Raw genomic sequence first — 18,499 nt, 5'->3', positions numbered from 1 at the left:
GGGTGAGGGTGTGAGAGCAGGGTGAGGGTGTGAGAGCAGGGTGTGAGTGTGTGAGCAGGGTGTGAATGTGTGAGCAGGGTGAGGGTGTGAGTGTGAGAGCAGGGTGTGAGTGTGAGAGCAGGGTGAGGGTGAGTGTGTGAGAACAGGTTGAGGGTGTGAGAGCAGGGGGAGGGTGTGAGAGCAGTGTGAGGGTGTGAGTGTGAGAGCAGGGTGAGGGTGTGAGTGTGAGTGCAGGGTGAGGGTGTGAGAGCAGGGAGAGGTTGTGAGAGCAGTGTGAGGGTGTGAGTCTGAGAGCAGGGTGTGAGTGTGAGAGTAGTGTGAGGGTGTGAGTGTGAGAGCAGGGTGAGTGTGAGAGCAGGGTGAGGGTGTGAGTGTGAGAGCAGGGTGAGGGTGTGAGAGCATGGTGTGAGTGTGAGCAGGGTGAGGGTGTGAGTATGAGAGCAGGGTGTGAGTGTGAGAGCAGAGTGAGGGTGAGTGTGTGAGAGCAGGTTGAGGGTGTGAGTGCAGAGGGAGGGTGTGAGAGCAGTGTGAGGGTGTGAGTGTGAGAGCAGGGTGAGGGTGCGTGTGAGAGCAGGGTGAGGTTGTGAGTGTGAGAGCAGGGAGTGAGTGTGAGAGCAGGGTGAGGATGAGTGTGTGAGAGCAGGTTGAGGGTGTGAGAGCAGGGTGTGAGTGTGAGAGCAGGGTGTGAGTGAGAGCAGGGTGAGGGTGTGAGTGTGAGAGCAGGGTGAGGGTGAGTGTGTGAGAACAGGTTGAGGGTGTGAGAGCAGGGGAAGGGTGTGAGAGCAGTGTGAGGGTGTGAGTGTGAGAGCAGGGTGAGGGTGTGAGTGTGAGAGCAGGGTGAGAGTGTGAGAGCAGGGGGAGGGTGTGAGAGCAGTGTGAGGGTGTGAGTGTGACAGCAGGGTGAGTGTGAGAGTAGTGTGAGGGTGTGAGTGTGAGAGCAGGGTGAGTGTGAGAGCAGGGTGAGTGTGTGTGTGAGAGCAGGGTGAGGGTGTGAGAGCAGGGTGTGAGTGTGAGAGTAGTGTAAGGGTGTGAGAGCAGGGTGAGTATGAGAGCAGGGTGAGGGTGTGAGTGTGAGAGCAGGGTGAGGGTGTGAGAGCAGGGTGTGAGTGTGAGAGCAGGGTGAGGGTGTGAGGGTGAGAACAGGGTGTGAGTGTGAGAGCAGGGTGAGGGTGAGTGTGTGAGAACAGGTTGAGGGTGTGAGAGCAGGGGGAGGGTGTGAGAGCAGGGTGAGGGTGTGAGTGTGAGAGCAGGGTGAGGGTGTGAGAGCAGGGAGAGGGTGTGAGAGCAGTGTGAGGGTGTGAGTGTGAGAGCAGGGTGTGAGTGTGAGAGTAGTGTGAGGGTGTGAGTGTGAGAGCAGGGTGAGGGTGTGAGTGCAGGGTGAGGGTGTGAGAGCAGGGTGAGGGTGTGAGGGTGTGAGTGTGAGAGCAGGGTGTGAGTGTGAGAGTAGTGTGAGGGTGTGAGTGTGAGAGCAGGGTGAGTGTGAGAGCAGGGTGAGGGTGTGAGAGCAGGGTGTGAGTGTGAGAGTAGTGTGAGGGTGTGAGTGTGAGAGCAGGGTGAGTGTGAGAGCAGGGTTGGGGTTGTGAATGTGAGAGCAGGGTGAGCGTGTGAGAGCAGGGTGTGAGTGTGAGAGCAGGGTGTGAGTGTGAGAGCAGGGTGAGGGTGTGAGAGCAGGGTGAGGGTGTGAGTGTGAGAGCAGGGTGTGAGTGTGAGAGCAGGGTGAGGGTGAGTGTGTGAGAACAGGTTGAGGGTGTGAGAGCAGGGGGAGGGTGTGAGAGCAGGGAGAGGGTGTGAGTGTGAGAGCAGGGTGAGGGTGTGAGAGCAGGGAGAGGGTGTGAGAGCAGTGTGAGGGTGTGAGTGTGAGAGTAGTGTGAGGGTGTGAGTGTGAGAGCAGGATGAGGGTGTGAGAGCAGGGTGAGGGTGTGAGTGCAGGGTGAGGGTGTGAGTGTGAGAGCAGGGTGTGAGTGTAGAGTGAGGGTGTGAGTGTGAGAGCAGGGTGAGGGTGTGAGTGTGAGAGCTGGGTGAGGGTGTGAGAGCAGGGTGAGGGTGTGAGAGCAGGGTGTGAGTGTGAGAGTAGTGTGAGGGTGTGAGTGTGAGAGCAGGGTGAGTGTGAGAGCAGGGTTGGGGTGTGAGTGTGAGAGCAGGGTGAGGGTGTGAGAGCAGGGTGTGAGTGTGAGAGCAGGGTGAGGGTGAGTGTGTGAGAACAGTTTGAGGGTGTGAGAGCAGGGGGAGGGTGTGAGAGCAGGGTGAGGGTGTGAGTGTGAGAGCAGGGTGAGGGTGTGAGAGCAGGGGGAGGGTGTGAGGTGTGAGTGTGACAGCAGGGTGAGTGTGAGAGTAGTGTGAGGGTTTGAGTGTGAGAGCAGGGTGAGGGTGTGAGTGTGAGAGCAGGGTGAGGGTGTGAGAGCAGGGTGAGGGTGTGAGAGCAGGGTGTGAGTGTGAGAGTAGTGTGAGGGTGTGAGAGGGAGAGCAGGGTGAGAGTGAGGGTGTGAGAGCAGGGTGAGGGTGTGAGAGCAGGGAGAGGTTCTGGGAGCAGTGTGAGGGTGTGAGTGTGAGAGCAGGGTGTGAGTGTGAGAGTAGTGTGAGGGTGTGAGTGTGAGAGCAGGGTGATGGTGTGAGTGTGAGAGCAGGGTGAGGGTGTGAGAGCAGGGTGAGGGTGTGAGTGTGAGAGCAGGGTGTGAGTGTAGTGTGAGGGTGTGAGAGCAGGGTGAGTGTGAGAGCAGGGTGTGAGTGTGAGAGTAGTGTGATGGTGTGAATGTGAGAACAAGGTGAGTGTGAGAGCAGGGTGAGGGTGTGAGTGTGAGAGCAGGGCGAGGGTGTGAGAGCAGGGTGAGGGTGTGAGAGCAGGGTGTGAGTGTGTGAGCAGGGTGAGGGTGTGAGTGTGAGAGCAGGGTGTGAGTGTGAGAGCAGGGTGAGGGTGAGTGTGTGAGAACAGGTTGAGGGTGTGAGAGCAGGGGGAGGGTGTGAGAGCAGTGTGAGGGTGTGAGTGTGAGAGCAGGGTGAGGGTGTGAGAGCAGGGTGAGGGTGTGAGAGCAGGGAGAGGTTGTGAGAGCAGTGTGAGGGTGTGAGTGTGAGAGCAGGGTGTGAGTGTGAGAGTAGTGTGAGGGTGTGAGTGTGAGAGCAGGGTGAGGGTGTGAGTGTGAGAGCAGGGTGTGAGTGTAGTGTGAGGGTGTGAGAGCAGGGTGAGTGTGAGAGCAGGGTGAGGGTGTGAGTGTGAGAGCAGGGTGAGGGTGTGAGAGCAGGGTGAGGGTGTGAGAGCAGGGTGTGAGTGTGAGAGCAGAGTGAGGGTGAGTGTGAGAGAGCAGGTTGAGGGTGTGAGTGCAGGGGGAGGGTGTGAGAGCAGTGTGAGGGTGTGAGTGTGAGAGCAGGGTGAGGGTGTGAGTGTGAGAGCAGGGTGAGGTTGTGAGAGCAGGGTGAGGGTGTGAGTGTGAGAGCAGGGTGTGAGTGTGAGAGCAGGGTGAGGATGAGTGTTTGAGAGCAGGTTGAGGGTGTGAGAGCAGGGTGTGAGTGTGAGAGCAGGGTGTGAGAGAGAGCAGGGTGAGGGTGTGAGTGTGAGAGCAGGGTGAGGGTGAGTGTGTGAGAACAGGTTGAGGGTGTGAGAGCAGGGGAAGGGTGTGAGAGCAGTGTGAGGGTGTGAGTGTGAGAGCAGGGTGAGGGTGTGAGTGTGAGAGCAGGGTGAGAGTGTGAGAGCAGGGGGAGGGTGTGAGAGCAGTGTGAGGGTGTGAGTGTGACAGCAGGGTGAGTGTGAGAGTAGTGTGAGGGTGTGAGTGTGAGAGCAGTGTGAGGGTGTGAGTGTGAGAGCAGGGTGAGTGTGAGAGCAGGGTGAGTGTGTGTGTGAGAGCAGGGTGAGGGTGTGAGAGCAGGGTGTGAGTGTGAGAGTAGTGTGAGGGTGTGAGTGTGAGAGCAGGGTGAGTATGAGAGCAGGGCGAGGGTGTGAGTGTGAGAGCAGGGTGAGGGTGTGAGAGCAGGGTGTGAGTGTGAGAGCAGGGTGAGGGTGTGAGGGTGAGAACAGGGTGTGAGTGTGAGAGCAGGGTGAGGGTGAGTGTGTGAGAACAGGTTGAGGGTGTGAGAGCAGGGGGAGGGTGTGAGAGGAGGGTGAGGGTGTGAGTGTGAGAGCAGGGTGAGGGTGTGAGAGCAGTGTGAGGGTGTGAGTGTGAGAGCAGGGTGTGAGTGTGAGAGTAGTGTGAGGGTGTGAGTGTGAGAGCAGGGTGAGGGTGTGAGTGTGAGAGCAGGGTGAGGGTGTGAGTGTGAGAGCAGGGTGAGGGTGTGAGAGCAGGGTGAGCGTGTGAGTGTGAGAGCAGGGTGTGAGTGTAGTGTGAGAGCAGGGTGTGAGTGTGAGAGTAGTGTGAGGGGGTGAGTGTGATTGCAGGGTGAGGGTGTGAGTGTGAGAGCAGGGTGAGGGTGTGAGAGCAGGGTGAGGGTGTGAGAGCATGGTGTGAGTGTGAGAGCAGGGTGAGGGTGTGAGTATGAGAGCAGGGTGTGAGTGTGAGAGCAGAGTGAGGGTGAGTGTGTGAGAGCAGGTTGAGGGTGTGAGTGCAGGGGGAGGGTGTGAGAGCAGTGTGAGGGTGTGAGTTTGAGAGCAGGGTGAGGGTGTGAGTGTGAGAGCAGGGTGAGGGTGCGTGTGAGAGCAGGGTGAGGTTGTGAGTGTGAGAGCAGGGAGTGAGTGTGAGAGCAGGGTGAGGATGAGTGTGTGAGAGCAGGTTGAGGGTGTGAGAGCAGGGTGTGAGTGTGAGAGCAGGGTGTGAGTGACAGCAGGGTGAGGGTGTGAGTGTGAGAGCAGGGTGAGGTTGAGTGTGTGAGAACAGGTTGAGGGTGTGAGAGCAGGGGAAGGGTGTGAGAGCAGTGTGAGGGTGTGAGTGTGAGAGCAGGGTGAGAGTGTGAGAGCAGGGGGAGGGTGTGAGAGCAGTGTGAGGGTGTGAGTGTGACAGCAGGGTGAGTGTGAGAGTAGTGTGAGGGTGTGAGTGTGAGAGCAGGGTGAGTGTGAGAGCAGGGTGAGTGTGTGTGTGAGAGTAGTGTGAGGGTGTGAGAGCAGGGTGAGTATGAGAGCAGGGTGAGGGTGTGAGTGTGAGAGCAGGGTGAGGGTGTGAGAGCAGGGTGTGAGTGTGAGAGCAGGGTGAGGGTGTGAGGGTGAGAACAGGGTGTGAGTGTGAGAGCAGGGTGAGGGTGAGTGTGTGAGAACAGGTTGAGGGTGTGAGAGCAGGGGGAGGGTGTGAGAGCAGGGTGAGGGTGTGAGTGTGAGAGCAGGGTGAGGGTGTGAGAGCAGGGAGAGGGTGTGAGAGCAGTGTGAGGGTGTGAGTGTGAGAGCAGGGTGTGAGTGTGAGAGTAGTGTGAGGGTGTGAGTGTGAGAGCAGGGTGAGGGTGTCAGTGCAGGGTGAGGGTGTGAGAGCAGGGTGAGGGTGTGAGGGTGTGAGTGTGAGAGCAGGGTGTGAGTGTGAGAGTAGTGTGAGGGTGTGAGTGTGAGAGCAGGGGGAGTGTGAGAGCAGGTTGAGGGTGTGAGAGCAGGGTGTGAGTGTGAGAGTAGTGTGAGGGTGTGAGTGTGAGAGCAGGGTGAGTGTGAGAGCAGGGTTGGGGTGTGAGTGTGAGAGCAGTGTGAGCGTGTGAGAGCAGGGTGTGAGTGTGAGAGCAGGGTGAGGGTGAGTGTGTGAGAACAGTTTGAGGGTGTGAGAGCAGGGGGAGGGTGTGAGAGCAGGGGGAGGGTGTGAGTGTGAGAGCAGGGTGAGGGTCTGAGAGCAGGGAGAGGGTGTGAGAGCAGTGTGAGGGTGTGAGTGTGAGAGCAGGGTGTGAGTGTGAGAGTAGTGTGAGGGTGTGAGTGTGAGAGCAGGGTGAGGGTGTGAGTGTGAGAGCAGGGTGAGGGTGTGAGAGCAGGGTGAGGGTGTGTGTGTGTGAGTGTGAGAGCAGGGTGTGAGTGTAGTGTGAGGGTGTGAGTGTGAGAGCAGGGTGAGTGTGAGAGCAGGGTGAGGGTGTGAGAGCAGGGTGAGGGTGTGAGAGCAGGGTGAGGGTGTGAGATCAGGGTGAGGGTGTGAGAGCAGGGTGCGAGTGTGAGAGCAGGGTGAGGGTGTGAGTGTGAGAGCAGGGTGTGAGTGTGAGAGCAGGGGGAGGGTGTGAGTGTGAGAGCAGGGTGAGGGTGAGTGTGTGAGAACAGGTTGAGGGTGTGAGAGCAGGGGAAGGGTGTGAGAGCAGTGTGAGGGTGTGAGTGTGAGAGCAGGGTGAGGGTGTGAGTGTGAGAGCAGGGTGAGAGTGTGAGAGCAGGGGGAGGGTGTGAGAGCAGTGTGAGGGTGTGAGTGTGACAGCAGGGTGAGTGTGAGAGTAGTGTGAGGGTGTGAGTCTGAGAGCAGGGTGAGTGTGAGAGCAGGGTGAGTGTGTGTGTGAGAGCAGGGTGAGGGTGTGAGAGCAGGGTGTGAGTGTGAGAGTAGTGTAAGGGTGTGAGAGCAGGGTGAGTATGAGAGCAGGGTGAGGGTGTGAGTGTGAGAGCAGGGTGAGGGTGTGAGAGCAGGGTGTGAGTGTGAGAGCAGGGTGAGGGTGTGAGGGTGAGAACAGGGTGTGAGTGTAAGAGCAGGGTGAGGGTGAGTGTGTGAGAACAGGGGGAGGGTGTGAGAGCAGGGGGAGGGTGTGAGAGCAGGGTGAGGGTGTGAGTGTGAGAGCAGGGTGAGGGTGTGAGAGCAGGGAGAGGGTGTGAGAGCAGTGTGAGGGTGTGAGTGTGAGAGCAGGGTGTGAGTGTGAGAGTAGTGTGAGGGTGTGAGTGTGAGAGCAGGGTGAGGGTGTGAGTGCAGGGTGAGGGTGTGAGAGCAGGGTGAGGGTGTGAGGGTGTGAGTGTGAGAGCAGGGTGTGAGTGTGAGAGTAGTGTGAGGGTGTGAGTGTGAGAGCAGGGTGAGTGTGAGAGCAGGGTGAGGGTGTGAGAGCAGGGTGTGAGTGTGAGAGTAGTGTGAGGGTGTGAGTGTGAGAGCAGGGTGAGTGTGAGAGCAGGGTTGGGGTTGTGAATGTGAGAGCAGGGTGAGCGTGTGAGAGCAGGGTGTGAGTGTGAGAGCAGGGTGTGAGTGTGAGAGCAGGGTGAGGGTGTGAGAGCAGGGTGAGGGTGTGAGTGTGAGAGCAGGGTGTGAGTGTGAGAGCAGGGTGAGTGTGTGAGAACAGGTTGAGGGTGTGAGAGCAGGGGGAGGGTGTGAGAGCAGGGAGAGGGTGTGAGTGTGAGAGCAGGGTGAGGGTGTGAGAGCAGGGAGAGGGTGTGAGAGCAGTGTGAGGGTGTGAGTGTGAGAGCAGGGTGTGAGTGTGAGAGTAGTGTGAGGGTGTGAGTGTGAGAGCAGGATGAGGGTGTGAGAGCTGGGTGAGGGTGTGAGTGCAGGGTGAGGGTGTGAGTGTGAGAGCAGGGTGTGAGTGTAGTGTGAGGGTGTGAGTGTGAGAGCAGGGTGAGGGTGTGAGTGTGAGAGCAGGGTGAGGGTGTGAGAGCAGGGTGTGAGTGTGAGAGTAGTGTGAGGGTGTGAGTGTGAGAGCAGGGTGAGTGTGAGAGCAGGGTTGGGGTGTGAGTGTGAGAGCAGGGTGAGGGTGTGAGAGCAGGGTGAGGGTGTGAGAGCATGGTGTGAGTGTGAGAGCAGGGTGAGGGTGAGTGTGTGAGAACAGTTTGAGGGTGTGAGAGCAGGGGGAGGGTGTGAGAGCAGGGTGAGGGTGTGAGTGTGAGAGCAGGGTGAGGGTGTGAGAGCAGGGGGAGGGTGTGAGGTGTGAGTGTGACAGCAGGGTGAGTGTGAGAGTAGTGTGAGGGTTTGAGTGTGAGAGCAGGGTGAGGGTGTGAGTGTGAGAGCAGGGTGAGGGTGTGAGAGCAGGGTGAGGGTGTGAGAGCAGGGTGTGAGTGTGAGAGTAGTGTGAGGGTGTGAGAGTGAGAGCAGGGTGAGAGTGAGGGTGTGAGAGCAGGGTGAGCGTGTGAGAGCAGGGAGAGGTTCTGAGAGCAGTGTGAGGGTGTGAGTGTGAGAGCAGGGTGTGAGTGTGAGAGTAGTGTGAGGGTGTGAGTGTGAGAGCAGGGTGATGGTGTGAGTGTGAGAGCATGGTGAGGGTGTGAGAGCAGGGTGAGGGTGTGAGTGTGAGAGCAGGGTGTGAGTGTAGTGTGAGGGTGTGAGAGCAGGGTGAGTGTGAGAGCAGGGTGTGAGTGTGAGAGTAGTGTGATGGTGTGAGTGTGAGAGCAAGGTGAGTGTGAGAGCAGGGTGAGGGTGTGAGTGTGAGAGCAGGGCGAGGGTGTGAGAGCAGGGTGAGGGTGTGAGAGCAGGGTGTGAGTGTGTGAGCAGGGTGAGGGTGTGAGTGTGAGAGCAGGGTGTGAGTGTGAGAGCAGGGTGAGGGTGAGTGTGTGAGAACAGGTTGAGGGTGTGAGAGCAGGGGGAGGGTGTGAGAGCAGTGTGAGGGTGTGAGTGTGAGAGCAGGGTGAGGGTGTGAGTGTGAGAGCAGGGTGAGGGTGTGAGAGCAGGGAGAGGTTGTGAGAGCAGTGTGAGGGTGTGAGTGTGAGAGCAGGGTGTGAGTGTGAGAGTAGTGTGAGGGTGTGAGTGTGAGAGCAGGGTGAGGGTGTGAGTGTGAGAGCAGGGTGTGAGTGTAGTGTGAGGGTGTGAGAGCAGGGTGAGTGTGAGAGCAGGGTGTGAGTGTGAGAGTAGTGTGAGGGTGTGAGTGTGAGAGCAGGGTGAGTGTGAGAGCAGGGTGAGGGTGTGAGTGTGAGAGCAGGGTGAGGGTGTGAGAGCAGGGTGAGGGTGTGAGAGCAGGGTGTGAGTGTGAGAGCAGGGTGAGGGTGTGAGTATGAGAGCAGGGTGTGAGTGTGAGAGCAGAGTGAGGGTGAGTGTGTGAGAGCAGGTTGAGGGTGTGAGTGCAGGGGGAGGGTGTGAGAGCAGTGTGAGGGTGTGAGTGTGAGAGCAGGGTGAGGGTGTGAGTGTGAGAGCAGGGTGAGGTTGTGAGAGCAGGGTGAGGGTGTGAGTGTGAGAGCAGGGTGTGAGTGTGAGAGCAGGGTGAGGATGAGTGTTTGAGAGCAGGTTGAGGGTGTGAGAGCAGGGTGTGAGTGTGAGAGCAGGGTGTGAGAGAGAGCAGGGTGAGGGTGTGAGTGTGAGAGCAGGGTGAGGGTGAGTGTGTGAGAACAGGTTGAGGGTGTGAGAGCAGGGGAAGGGTGTGAGAGCAGTGTGAGGGTGTGAGTGTGAGAGCAGGGTGAGGGTGTGAGTGTGAGAGCAGGGTGAGAGTGTGAGAGCAGGGGGAGGGTGTGAGAGCAGTGTGAGGGTGTGAGTGTGACAGCAGGGTGAGTGTGAGAGTAGTGTGAGGGTGTGAGTGTGAGAGCAGTGTGAGGGTGTGAGTGTGAGAGCAGGGTGAGTGTGAGAGCAGGGTGAGTGTGTGTGTGAGAGCAGGGTGAGGGTGTGAGAGCAGGGTGTGAGTGTGAGAGTAGTGTGAGGGTGTGAGTGTGAGAGCAGGGTGAGTATGAGAGCAGGGCGAGGGTGTGAGTGTGAGAGCAGGGTGAGGGTGTGAGAGCAGGGTGTGAGTGTGAGAGCAGGGTGAGGGTGTGAGGGTGAGAACAGGGTGTGAGTGTGAGAGCAGGGTGAGGGTGAGTGTGTGAGAACAGGTTGAGGGTGTGAGAGCAGGGGGAGGGTGTGAGAGGAGGGTGAGGGTGTGAGTGTGAGAGCAGGGTAAGGGTGTGAGAGCAGTGTGAGGGTGTGAGTGTGAGAGCAGGGTGTGAGTGTGAGAGTAGAGTGAGGGTGTGAGTGTGAGAGCAGGGTGAGGGTGTGAGTGTGAGAGCAGGGTGAGGGTGTGAGTGTGAGAGCAGGGTGAGGGTGTGAGAGCAGGGTGAGCGTGTGAGTGTGAGAGCAGGGTGTGAGTGTAGTGTGAGAGCAGGGTGTGAGTGTGAGAGTAGTGTGAGGGGGTGAGTGTGATTGCAGGGTGAGGGTGTGAGTGTGAGAGCAGGGTGAGGGTGTGAGAGCAGGGTGAGGGTGTGAGAGCATGGTGTGAGTGTGAGAGCATGGTGTGAGTGTGAGAGCAGGGTGAGGGTGTGAGTATGAGAGCAGGGTGTGAGTGTGAGAGCAGAGTGAGGGTGAGTGTGTGAGAGCAGGTTGAGGGTGTGAGTGCAGGGGGAGGGTGTGAGAGCAGTGTGAGGGTGTGAGTGTGAGAGCAGGGTGAGGGTGTGAGTGTGAGAGCAGGGTGAGGGTGCGTGTGAGAGCAGGGTGAGGTTGTGAGTGTGAGAGCAGGGAGTGAGTGTGAGAGCAGGGTGAGGATGAGTGTGTGAGAGCAGGTTGAGGGTGTGAGAGCAGGGTGTGAGTGTGAGAGCAGGGTGTGAGTGAGAGCAGGGTGAGGGTGTGAGTGTGAGAGCAGGGTGAGGGTGAGTGTGTGAGAACAGGTTGAGGGTGTGAGAGCAGGGGAAGGGTGTGAGAGCAGTGTGAGGGTGTGAGTGTGAGAGCAGGGTGAGAGTGTGAGAGCAGGGGGAGGGTGTGAGAGCAGTGTGAGGGTGTGAGTGTGACAGCAGGGTGAGTGTGAGAGTAGTGTGAGGGTGTGAGTGTGAGAGCAGGGTGAGTGTGTGTGTGAGAGCAGGGTGAGGGTGTGAGAGCAGGGTGTGAGTGTGAGAGTAGTGTGAGGGTGTGAGAGCAGGGTGAGTATGAGAGCAGGGTGAGGGTGTGAGTGTGAGAGCAGGGTGAGGGTGTGAGAGCAGGGTGTGAGTGTGAGAGCAGGGTGAGGGTGTGAGGGTGAGAACAGGGTGTGAGTGTGAGAGCAGGGTGAGGGTGAGTGTGTGAGAACAGGTTGAGGGTGTGAGAGCAGGGGGAGGGTGTGAGTGTGAGAGCAGGGTGAGGGTGTGAGAGCAGGGAGAGGGTGTGAGAGCAGTGTGAGGGTGTGAGTGTGAGAGCAGGGTGTGAGTGTGAGAGTAGTGTGAGGGTGTGAGTGTGAGAGCAGGGTGAGGGTGTGAGTGCAGGGTGAGGGTGTGAGAGCAGGGTGAGGGTGTGAGGGTGTGAGTGTGAGAGCAGGGTGTGAGTGTGAGAGTAGTGTGAGGGTGTGAGTGTGAGAGCAGGGGGAGTGTGAGAGCAGGTTGAGGGTGTGAGAGCAGGGTGTGAGTGTGAGAGTAGTGTGAGGGTGTGAGTGTGAGAGCAGGGTGAGTGTGAGAGCAGGGTTGGGGTGTGAGTGTGAGAGCAGTGTGAGCGTGTGAGAGCAGGGTGTGAGTGTGAGAGCAGGGTGTGAGTGAGTGTGTGAGAACAGTTTGAGGGTGTGAGAGCAGGGGGAGGGTGTGAGAGCAGGGGGAGGGTGTGAGTGTGAGAGCAGGGTGAGGGTCTGAGAGCAGGGAGAGGGTGTGAGAGCAGTGTGAGGGTGTGAGTGTGAGAGCAGGGTGTGAGTGTGAGAGTAGTGTGAGGGTGTGAGTGTGAGAGCAGGGTGAGGGTGTGAGTGTGAGAGCAGGGTGAGGGTGTGAGAGCAGGGTGAGGGTGTGTGTGTGAGTGTGAGAGCAGGGTGTGAGTGTAGTGTGAGGGTGTGAGTGTGAGAGCAGGGTGAGTGTGAGAGCAGGGTGAGGGTGTGAGAGCAGGGTGAGGGTGTGAAAGTAGGGTGTGAGTGTGAGAGTAGTGTGAGAGCAGGGTGAGTGTGAGAGCAGGGTGAGTGTGAGAGCAGGGTGAGGGTGTGAGAGCAGGGTGAGGGTGTGAAATCAGGGTGAGGGTGTGAGAGCAGGGTGTGAGTGTGAGAGCAGGGTGAGGGTCTGAGAGCAGGGAGAGGGTGTGAGAGCAGTGTGAGGGTGTGAGTGTGAGAGCAGGGTGTGAGTGTGAGAGTAGTGTGAGGGTGTGAGTGTGAGAGCAGGGTGAGGGTGTGAGTGTGAGAGCAGGGTGAGGGTGTGAGAGCAGGGTGAGGGTGTGTGTGTGAGTGTGAGAGCAGGGTGTGAGTGTAGTGTGAGGGTGTGAGTGTGAGAGCAGGGTGAGTGTGAGAGCAGGGTGAGGGTGTGAGAGCAGGGTGAGGGTGTGAAAGTAGGGTGTGAGTGTGAGAGTAGTGTGAGAGCAGGGTGAGTGTGAGAGCAGGGTGAGTGTGAGAGCAGGGTGTGAGTGTGAGAGCAGGGTGTGAGTGTGAGAACAGGGTGAGGGTGAGTGTGTGAGAGCAGGTTGAGGGTGTGAGTGCAGGGGGAGGGTGTGAGAGCAGTGTGAGGGTGTGAGTGTGAGAGCAGGGTGAGAGTGTGAGTATGAGACAGGGTGAGGGTGTGAGTGTGAGAGCAGGGTGAGGTTGTGAGAGCAGGGTGAGGGTGTGAGTGTGAGAGCAGGGTGTGAGTGTAAGAGCAGGGTGAGGGTGAGTGTGTGAGAGCAGGTTGAGGGTGTGAGAGCAGGGTGTGAGTGAGAGCAGGGTGTGAGTGTGAGAGCAGGGTGAGGGTGAGTGTGTGAGAACAGGTTGAGGGTGTGAGAGCAGGGGGAGGGTGTGAGTGTGAGAGCAGGGTGAGGGTGAGTGTGTGAGAGCAGGTTGAGGGTGTGAGAGCAGGGTGTGAGTGAGAGCAGGGTGAGGGTGTGAGTGTGAGAGCAGGGTGAGGGTGAGTGTGTGAGAACAGGTTGAGGGTGTGAGAGCAGGGGGAGGGTGTGAGTGTGAGAGTAGGGTGAGGGTGAGTGTGTGAGAACAGGTTGAGGGTGTGAGAGCAGGGGAAGGGTGTGAGAGCAGTGTGAGGGTGTGAGTGTGAGAGCAGGGTGAGGGTGTGAGTGTGGGAGCAGGGTGAGAGTGTGAGAGCAGGGTGAGTGTGAGAGTAGTGTGAGGGTGTGAGTGTGAGAGCAGGGTGAGTGTGAGAGCAGGGTGAGGGTGAGTGTGTGAGAACAGGTTGAGGGTGTGAGAGCAGGGGGAGGGTGTGAGAGCAGGGAGAGGGTGTGAGTGTGAGAGCAGGGTGAGGGTGTGAGAGCAGGGAGAGGGTGTGAGAGCAGTGTGAGGGTGTGAGTGTGAGAGCAGGGTGTGAGTGTGAGAGTAGTGTGAGGGTGTGAGAGCAGGATGAGGGTGTGAGAGCAGGGTGAGGGTGTGAGTGCAGGGTGAGGGTGTGAGTGTGAGAGCAGGGTGTGAGTGTAGTGTGAGGGTGTGAGTGTGAGAGCAGGGTGAGGGTGTGAGTGTGAGAGCAGGGTGAGGGTGTGAGAGCAGGGTGAGGGTGTGAGAGCAGGGTGTGAGTGTGAGAGTAGTGTGAGGGTGTGAGTGTGAGAGCAGGGTGAGTGTGAGAGCAGGGTTGGGGTGTGAGTGTGAGAGCAGGGTGAGGGTGTGAGAGCAGGGTGTGAGTGTGAGAGCAGGGTGAGGGTGAGTGTGTGAGAACAGTTTGAGGGTGTGAGAGCAGGGGGAGGGTGTGAGAGCAGTGTGAGGGTGTGAGTGTGAGAGCAGGGTGAGGGTGTGAGTGTGAGAGCAGGGTGAGGGTGTGAGAGCAGGGGGAGGGTGTGAGGTGTGAGTGTGACAGCAGGGTGAGTGTGAGAGTAGTGTGAGGGTTTGAGTGTGAGAGCAGGGTGAGGGTGTGAGTGTGAGAGCAGGGTGAGGGTGTGAGAGCAGGGTGTGAGTGTGAGAGTAGTGTGAGGGTGTGAGAGTGAGAGCAGGGAGAGAGTGAGGGTGTGAGAGCAGGGTGAGGGTGTGAGAGCAGGGAGAGGTTCTGAGAGTAGTGTGAGGGTGTGAGTGTGAGAGCAGGGTGATGGTGTGAGTGTGAGAGCAGGGTGAGGGTGTGAGAGCAGGGTGAGGGTGTGAGTGTGAGAGCAGGGTGTGAGTGTAGTGTGAGGGTGTGAGAGCAGGGTGAGTGTGAGAGCAGGGTGTGAGTGTGAGAGTAGTGTGAGGGTGTGAGTGTGAGAGCAGGGTGAGTGTGAGAGCAGGGTGAGGGTGTGAGTGTGAGAGCAGGGCGAGGGTGTGAGAGCAGGGTGAGGGTGTGAGAGCAGGGTGTGAGTGTGTGAGCAGGGTGAGGGTGTGAGTGTGAGAGCAGGGTGTGAGTGTGAGAGCAGGGTGAGGGTGAGTGTGTGAGAACAGGTTGAGGGTGTGAGAGCAGGGGGAGGGTGTGAGAGCAGTGTGAGGGTGTGAGTGTGAGAGCAGGGTGAGGGTGTGAGTGTGAGGGCAGGGTGAGGGTGTGAGAGCAGGGAGAGGTTGTGAGAGCAGTGTGAGGGTGTGAGTGTGAGAGCAGGGTGTGAGTGTGAGAGTAGTGTGAGGGTGTGAGTGTGAGAGCAGGGTGAGGGTGTGAGTGTGAGAGCAGGGTGAGGGTGTAGTGTGAGGGTGTGAGAGCAGGGTGAGTGTGAGAGCAGGGTGTGAGTGTGAGAGTAGTGTGAGGGTGTGAGTGTGAGAGCAGGGTGAGGGTGTGAGTGTGAGAGCAGGGTGAGGGTGTGAGAGCAGGGTGAGGGTGTGAGAGCAGGGTGTGAGTGTGAGAGCAGGGTGAGGGTGTGAGTATGAGAGCAGGGTGTGAGTGTGAGAGCAGAGTGAGGGTGAGTGTGTGAGAGCAGGTTGAGGGTGTGAGTGCAGGGGGAGGGTGTGAGCAGTGTGAGGGTGTGAGTGTGAGAGCAGGGTGAGGGTGTGAGTGTGAGAGCAGGGTGAGGGTGCGTGTGAGAGCAGGGTGAGGTTGTGAGAGCAGGGTGAGGGTGTGAGTGTGAGAGCAGGGTGTGAGTGTGAGAGCAGGGTGAGGATGAGTGTGTGAGAGCAGGTTGAGGGTGTGAGAGCAGGGTGTGAGTGTGAGAGCAGGGTGTGAGTGAGAGCAGGGTGAGGGTGTGAGTGTGAGAGCAGGGTGAGGGTGAGTGTGTGAGAACAGGTTGAGGGTGTGAGAGCAGGGGAAGGGTGTGAGAGCAGTGTGAGGGTGTGACTGTGAGAGCAGGGTGAGGGTGTGAGTGTGAGAGCAGGGTGAGAGTGTGAGAGCAGGGGGAGGGTGTGAGAGCAGTGTGAGGGTGTGAGTGTGACAGCAGGGTGAGTGTGAGAGTAGTGTGAGGGTGTGAGTGTGAGAGCAGTGTGAGGGTGTGAGAGCAGGGTGAGTGTGAGAGCAGGGTGAGTGTGAGAGCAGGGTGAGTGTGTGTGTGAGAGCAGGGTGAGGGTGTGAGAGCAGGGTGTGAGTGTGAGAGTAGTGTGAGGGTGTGAGTGTGAGAGCAGGGTGAGTATGAGAGCAGGGCGAGGGTGTGAGTGTGAGAGCAGGGTGAGGGTGTGAGAGCAGGGTGAGGGTGTGAGGGTGAGAACAGGGTGTGAGGGTGAGAACAGGGTGAGGGTGAGTGTGTGAGAACAGGGTGAGGGTGAGTGTGTGAGAACAGGTTGAGGGTGTGAGAGCAGGGGGAGGGTGTGAGAGGAGGGTGAGGGTGTGAGTGTGAGAGCAGGGTGAGGGTGTGAGAGCAGTGTGAGGGTGTGAGTGTGAGAGCAGGGTGTGAGTGTGAGAGTAGTGTGAGGGTGTGAGTGTGAGAGCAGGGTGAGGGTGTGAGTGTGAGAGCAGGGTGAGGGTGTGAGAGCAGGGTGAGGGTGTGAGGGTGTGAGTGTGAGAGCAGGGTGTGAGTGTGAGAGTAGTGTGAGGGTGTGAGTGTGAGAGCAGGGTGAGTGTGAGAGCAGGGTTGGGGTGTGAGTGTGAGAGTAGGGTGAGCGTGTGAGAGCAGGGTGTGAGTGTGAGAGCAGGGTGTGAGTGTGAGAGCAGGGTGAGGGTGAGTGTGTGAGAACAGTTTGAGGGTGTGAGAGCAGGGGGAGGGTGTGAGAGCAGGGGGAGGGTGTGTGTGAGAGCAGGGGGAGGGTGTGAGAGCAGGGAGAGGGTGTGAGAGCAGTGTGAGGGTGTGAGTGTGAGAGCAGGGTGTGAGTGTGAGAGTAGTGTGAGGGTGTGAGTGTGAGAGCAGGGTGAGGGTGTGAGTGTGAGAGCAGGGTGAGGGTGTGAGAGCAGGGTGAGGGTGTGAGTGTGAGAGCAGGGTGTGAGTGTAGTGTGAGTGTGTGAGTGTGAGAGCAGGGTGAGTGTGAGAGCAGGGTGAGGGTGTGAGAGCAGGGTGAGGGTGTGAGAGCAGGGTGTGAGTGTGAGAGTAGTGTGAGAGCAGGGTGAGTGTGAGAGCAGGGTGAGGGTGTGAGAGCAGGGTGAGGGTGTGAGATCAGGTTGAGGGTGTGAGAGCAGGGTGTGAGTGTGAGAGCAGGGTGAGGGTGTGAGTGTGAGAGCAGGGTGTGAGTGTGAGAGCAGGGTGAGGGTGAGTGTGTGAGAGCAGGTTGAGGGTGTGAGTGCAGGGGGAGGGTGTGAGAGCAGTGTGAGGGTGTGGGTGTGAGAGCAGTGTGAGGGTGTGAGTGTGAGAGCAGGGTGAGAGTGTGAGTATGAGACAAGGTGAGGGTGTGAGTGTGAGAGCAGGGTGAGGTTGTGAGAGCAGGGTGAGGGTGTGAGTGTGAGAGCAGGGTGTGAGTGTAAGAGCAGGGTGAGGGTGAGTGTGTGAGAGCAGGTTGAGGGTGTGAGAGCAGGGTGTGAGTGAGAGCAGGGTGAGGGTGTGAGTGTGAGAGCAGGGTGAGGGTGAGTGTGTGAGAACAGGTTGAGGGTGTGAGAGCAGGGGGAGGGTGTGAGAGTAGGGTGAGGGTGAGTGTGTGAGAACAGGTTGAGGGTGTGAGAGCAGGGGAAGGGTGTGAGAGCAGTGTGAGGGTGTGAGTGTGAGAGCAGGGTGAGGGTGTGAGTGTGAGAGCAGGGTGAGTGTGTGAGAGCAGGGGGAGGGTGTGAGAGCAGTGTGAGGGTGTGAGTGTGACAGCAGGGTGAGTGTGAGAGTAGTGTGAGGGTGTGAGTGTGAGAGCAGGTTGAGTGTGAGAGCAGGGTGAGTGTGTGTGTGAGAGCAGGGTGCGGGTGTGAGAGCAGGGTGTGAGTGTGAGAGTAGTGTGAGGGTGTGAGTGTGAGAGCAGGGTGAGTATGAGAGCAGGGTGAGGCTGTGGGTGTGAGAGCAGGGTGAGGGTGTGAGAGCAGGGTGAGGGTGTGAGAGCAGGGTGAGGGTGTGAGAGCAGGGTGAGAGTGTGAGTGTGAGAGCAGGGTGTGAGTGTGAGAGCAGGGTGAGGGTGAGTGTGTGAGAACAGGTTGAGGGTGTGAGAGCAGGGGGAGGGTGTGAGAGCAGGGTGAGGGTGTGAGTGTGAGAGCAGGGTGAGGGTGTGAGAGCAGGGAGAGGGTGTGAGAGCAGTGTGAGGGTGTGCGTGTGAGAGCAGGGTGTGAGTGTGAGAGTAGTGTGAGGGTGTGAGTGTGAGAGCAGGATGAGGGTGTGAGAGCAGGGTGAGGGTGTGAGTGTGAGAGCAGGGTGTGAGTGTAGTGTGATGGTGTGAGTGTGAGAGCAGGGTGAGTGTGAGAGCAGGGTGAGGGTGTGAGAGCAGGGTGTGAGTGTGAGAGTAGTGTGAGGGTGTGAGTGTGAGAGCAGGGTGAGTGTGAGAGCAGGGTTGGGGTGTGAGTGTGAGAGCACGGTGTGAGTGTGAGAGCAGGGTGAGGGTGTGAGTGTGAGAGCAGGGTGTGAGTGTGAGAGCAGGGTGAGGGTGAGTGTGTGAGAACAGGTTGAGGGTGTGAGAGCAGTGTGAGGGTGTGAGTGTGAGAGTAGGGTGAGGGTGTGAGTGTGAGAGCAGGGTGAGGGCGTGAGAGCAGTGTGAGGGTGTGAGTGTGAGAGCAGGGTGTGAGTGTGAATGTAGTGTGAGAGCAGGGTGAGTGTGAGAGCAGGGTGAGGGTGTGAGAGCAGGGTGAGCTTGTGAGAGCAGGGTGTGAGTGTGAGAGCAGGGTGAGGGTAAGTGTGTGAGAGCAGGTTGATGGTGTGAAAGCAGGGTGAGGGTGAGAGCAGGGTGAGGGTGAGTGTGTGAGAGCAGGTTGAGGGTGTGATAGCAGGGGGAGGGTGTGAGAGCAGTGTGAGGGTGAGTGTGTGAGAGCAGGTTGAGGGTGTGATAGCAGGGGGAGGGTGTGAGAGCAGTGTGAGGGTGTGAGTGTGAGAGCTGGAGTCTATGTACCTGGTCAGTCTCCAGCCTCTCCTGCTCTTGCCGTCCTTCCTCTGCACCACACGCGGCGGCTGTAAATAGCATCTCCGCCCACAGCTGCTGCTCCCTCTCTCCCCGGCTGCTGTCTTCCTTGCACAGCCTCTCCCTGCTGCTCCTGCTCCAGCCATGCCGCGTACATTTACCCGGACAGAGAGAGAGAGGGACCCGGGGGGCAGGCAACACATTTTGAATATAGCACTGGTCGCAAGCCAATCAGAGCTTGCAGACCGGCAGCCAATCAGGAGCTGCAGCTGCGGCCGCTCCTGTTTGGCTGCCGGTCCTCAAGCTCCGATCAGCTTGCGGAAAGCTCCAAATTGAAAATACCGCCGGCACATGTCCACTACACTGCTTCCGCTACTACCCGGGCCCCCTTTCAGTCCGGGCCCAGGACCAGAGTTCCGGCAGTCCCCCCTTGATGGCGGCCCTGCTAAGCAGTGTTAGGAGACAGTGAAAAGTGATAAGAAAGTGATAAGGTGCCAGCCAATCAGCTCCCAACTGTCAATTTTCAAACACAGCCTGTGAGATAACAGTTGGGAGCTGATTGGCTGGCACCTTATCGCTTTCTTATCACTTTTCACTCTGTCTCCTAACACTGCTTAGTAAATAGACCCCCTAATCATTTGCCCACAAACCACTATTTGGA

At 58.4% G+C, this 18,499-nt stretch overlaps 1 protein-coding gene across 2 annotated transcripts in view; it reads right to left on the bottom strand.

Moving 5' to 3' along the window:
• Positions 1-17,999, bottom strand: part of CD40 (CD40 molecule) — a 130,667-nt gene extending 112,668 nt beyond the window's left edge. For both annotated transcript variants that reach the window (XM_088481950.1, XM_088481951.1), the window contains exon 1: positions 17,830-17,999. In XM_088481950.1, coding sequence (XP_088338076.1) covers positions 17,830-17,984 — 155 coding nt within the window. In that variant the 5' untranslated portion in view covers positions 17,985-17,999. The remainder of the gene's footprint in view (positions 1-17,829) is intronic.
• Positions 18,000-18,499: the final 500 nt, after the last annotated feature.

Source organism: Taudactylus pleione, unplaced genomic scaffold (assembly GCF_031769625.1).
Source record: "Taudactylus pleione unplaced genomic scaffold, aTauple2 ptg000279l, whole genome shotgun sequence".
NCBI classification, from domain to species: domain Eukaryota; kingdom Metazoa; phylum Chordata; class Amphibia; order Anura; family Myobatrachidae; genus Taudactylus; species Taudactylus pleione.
This window is presented reverse-complemented; position numbering and strand designations above follow the sequence as displayed.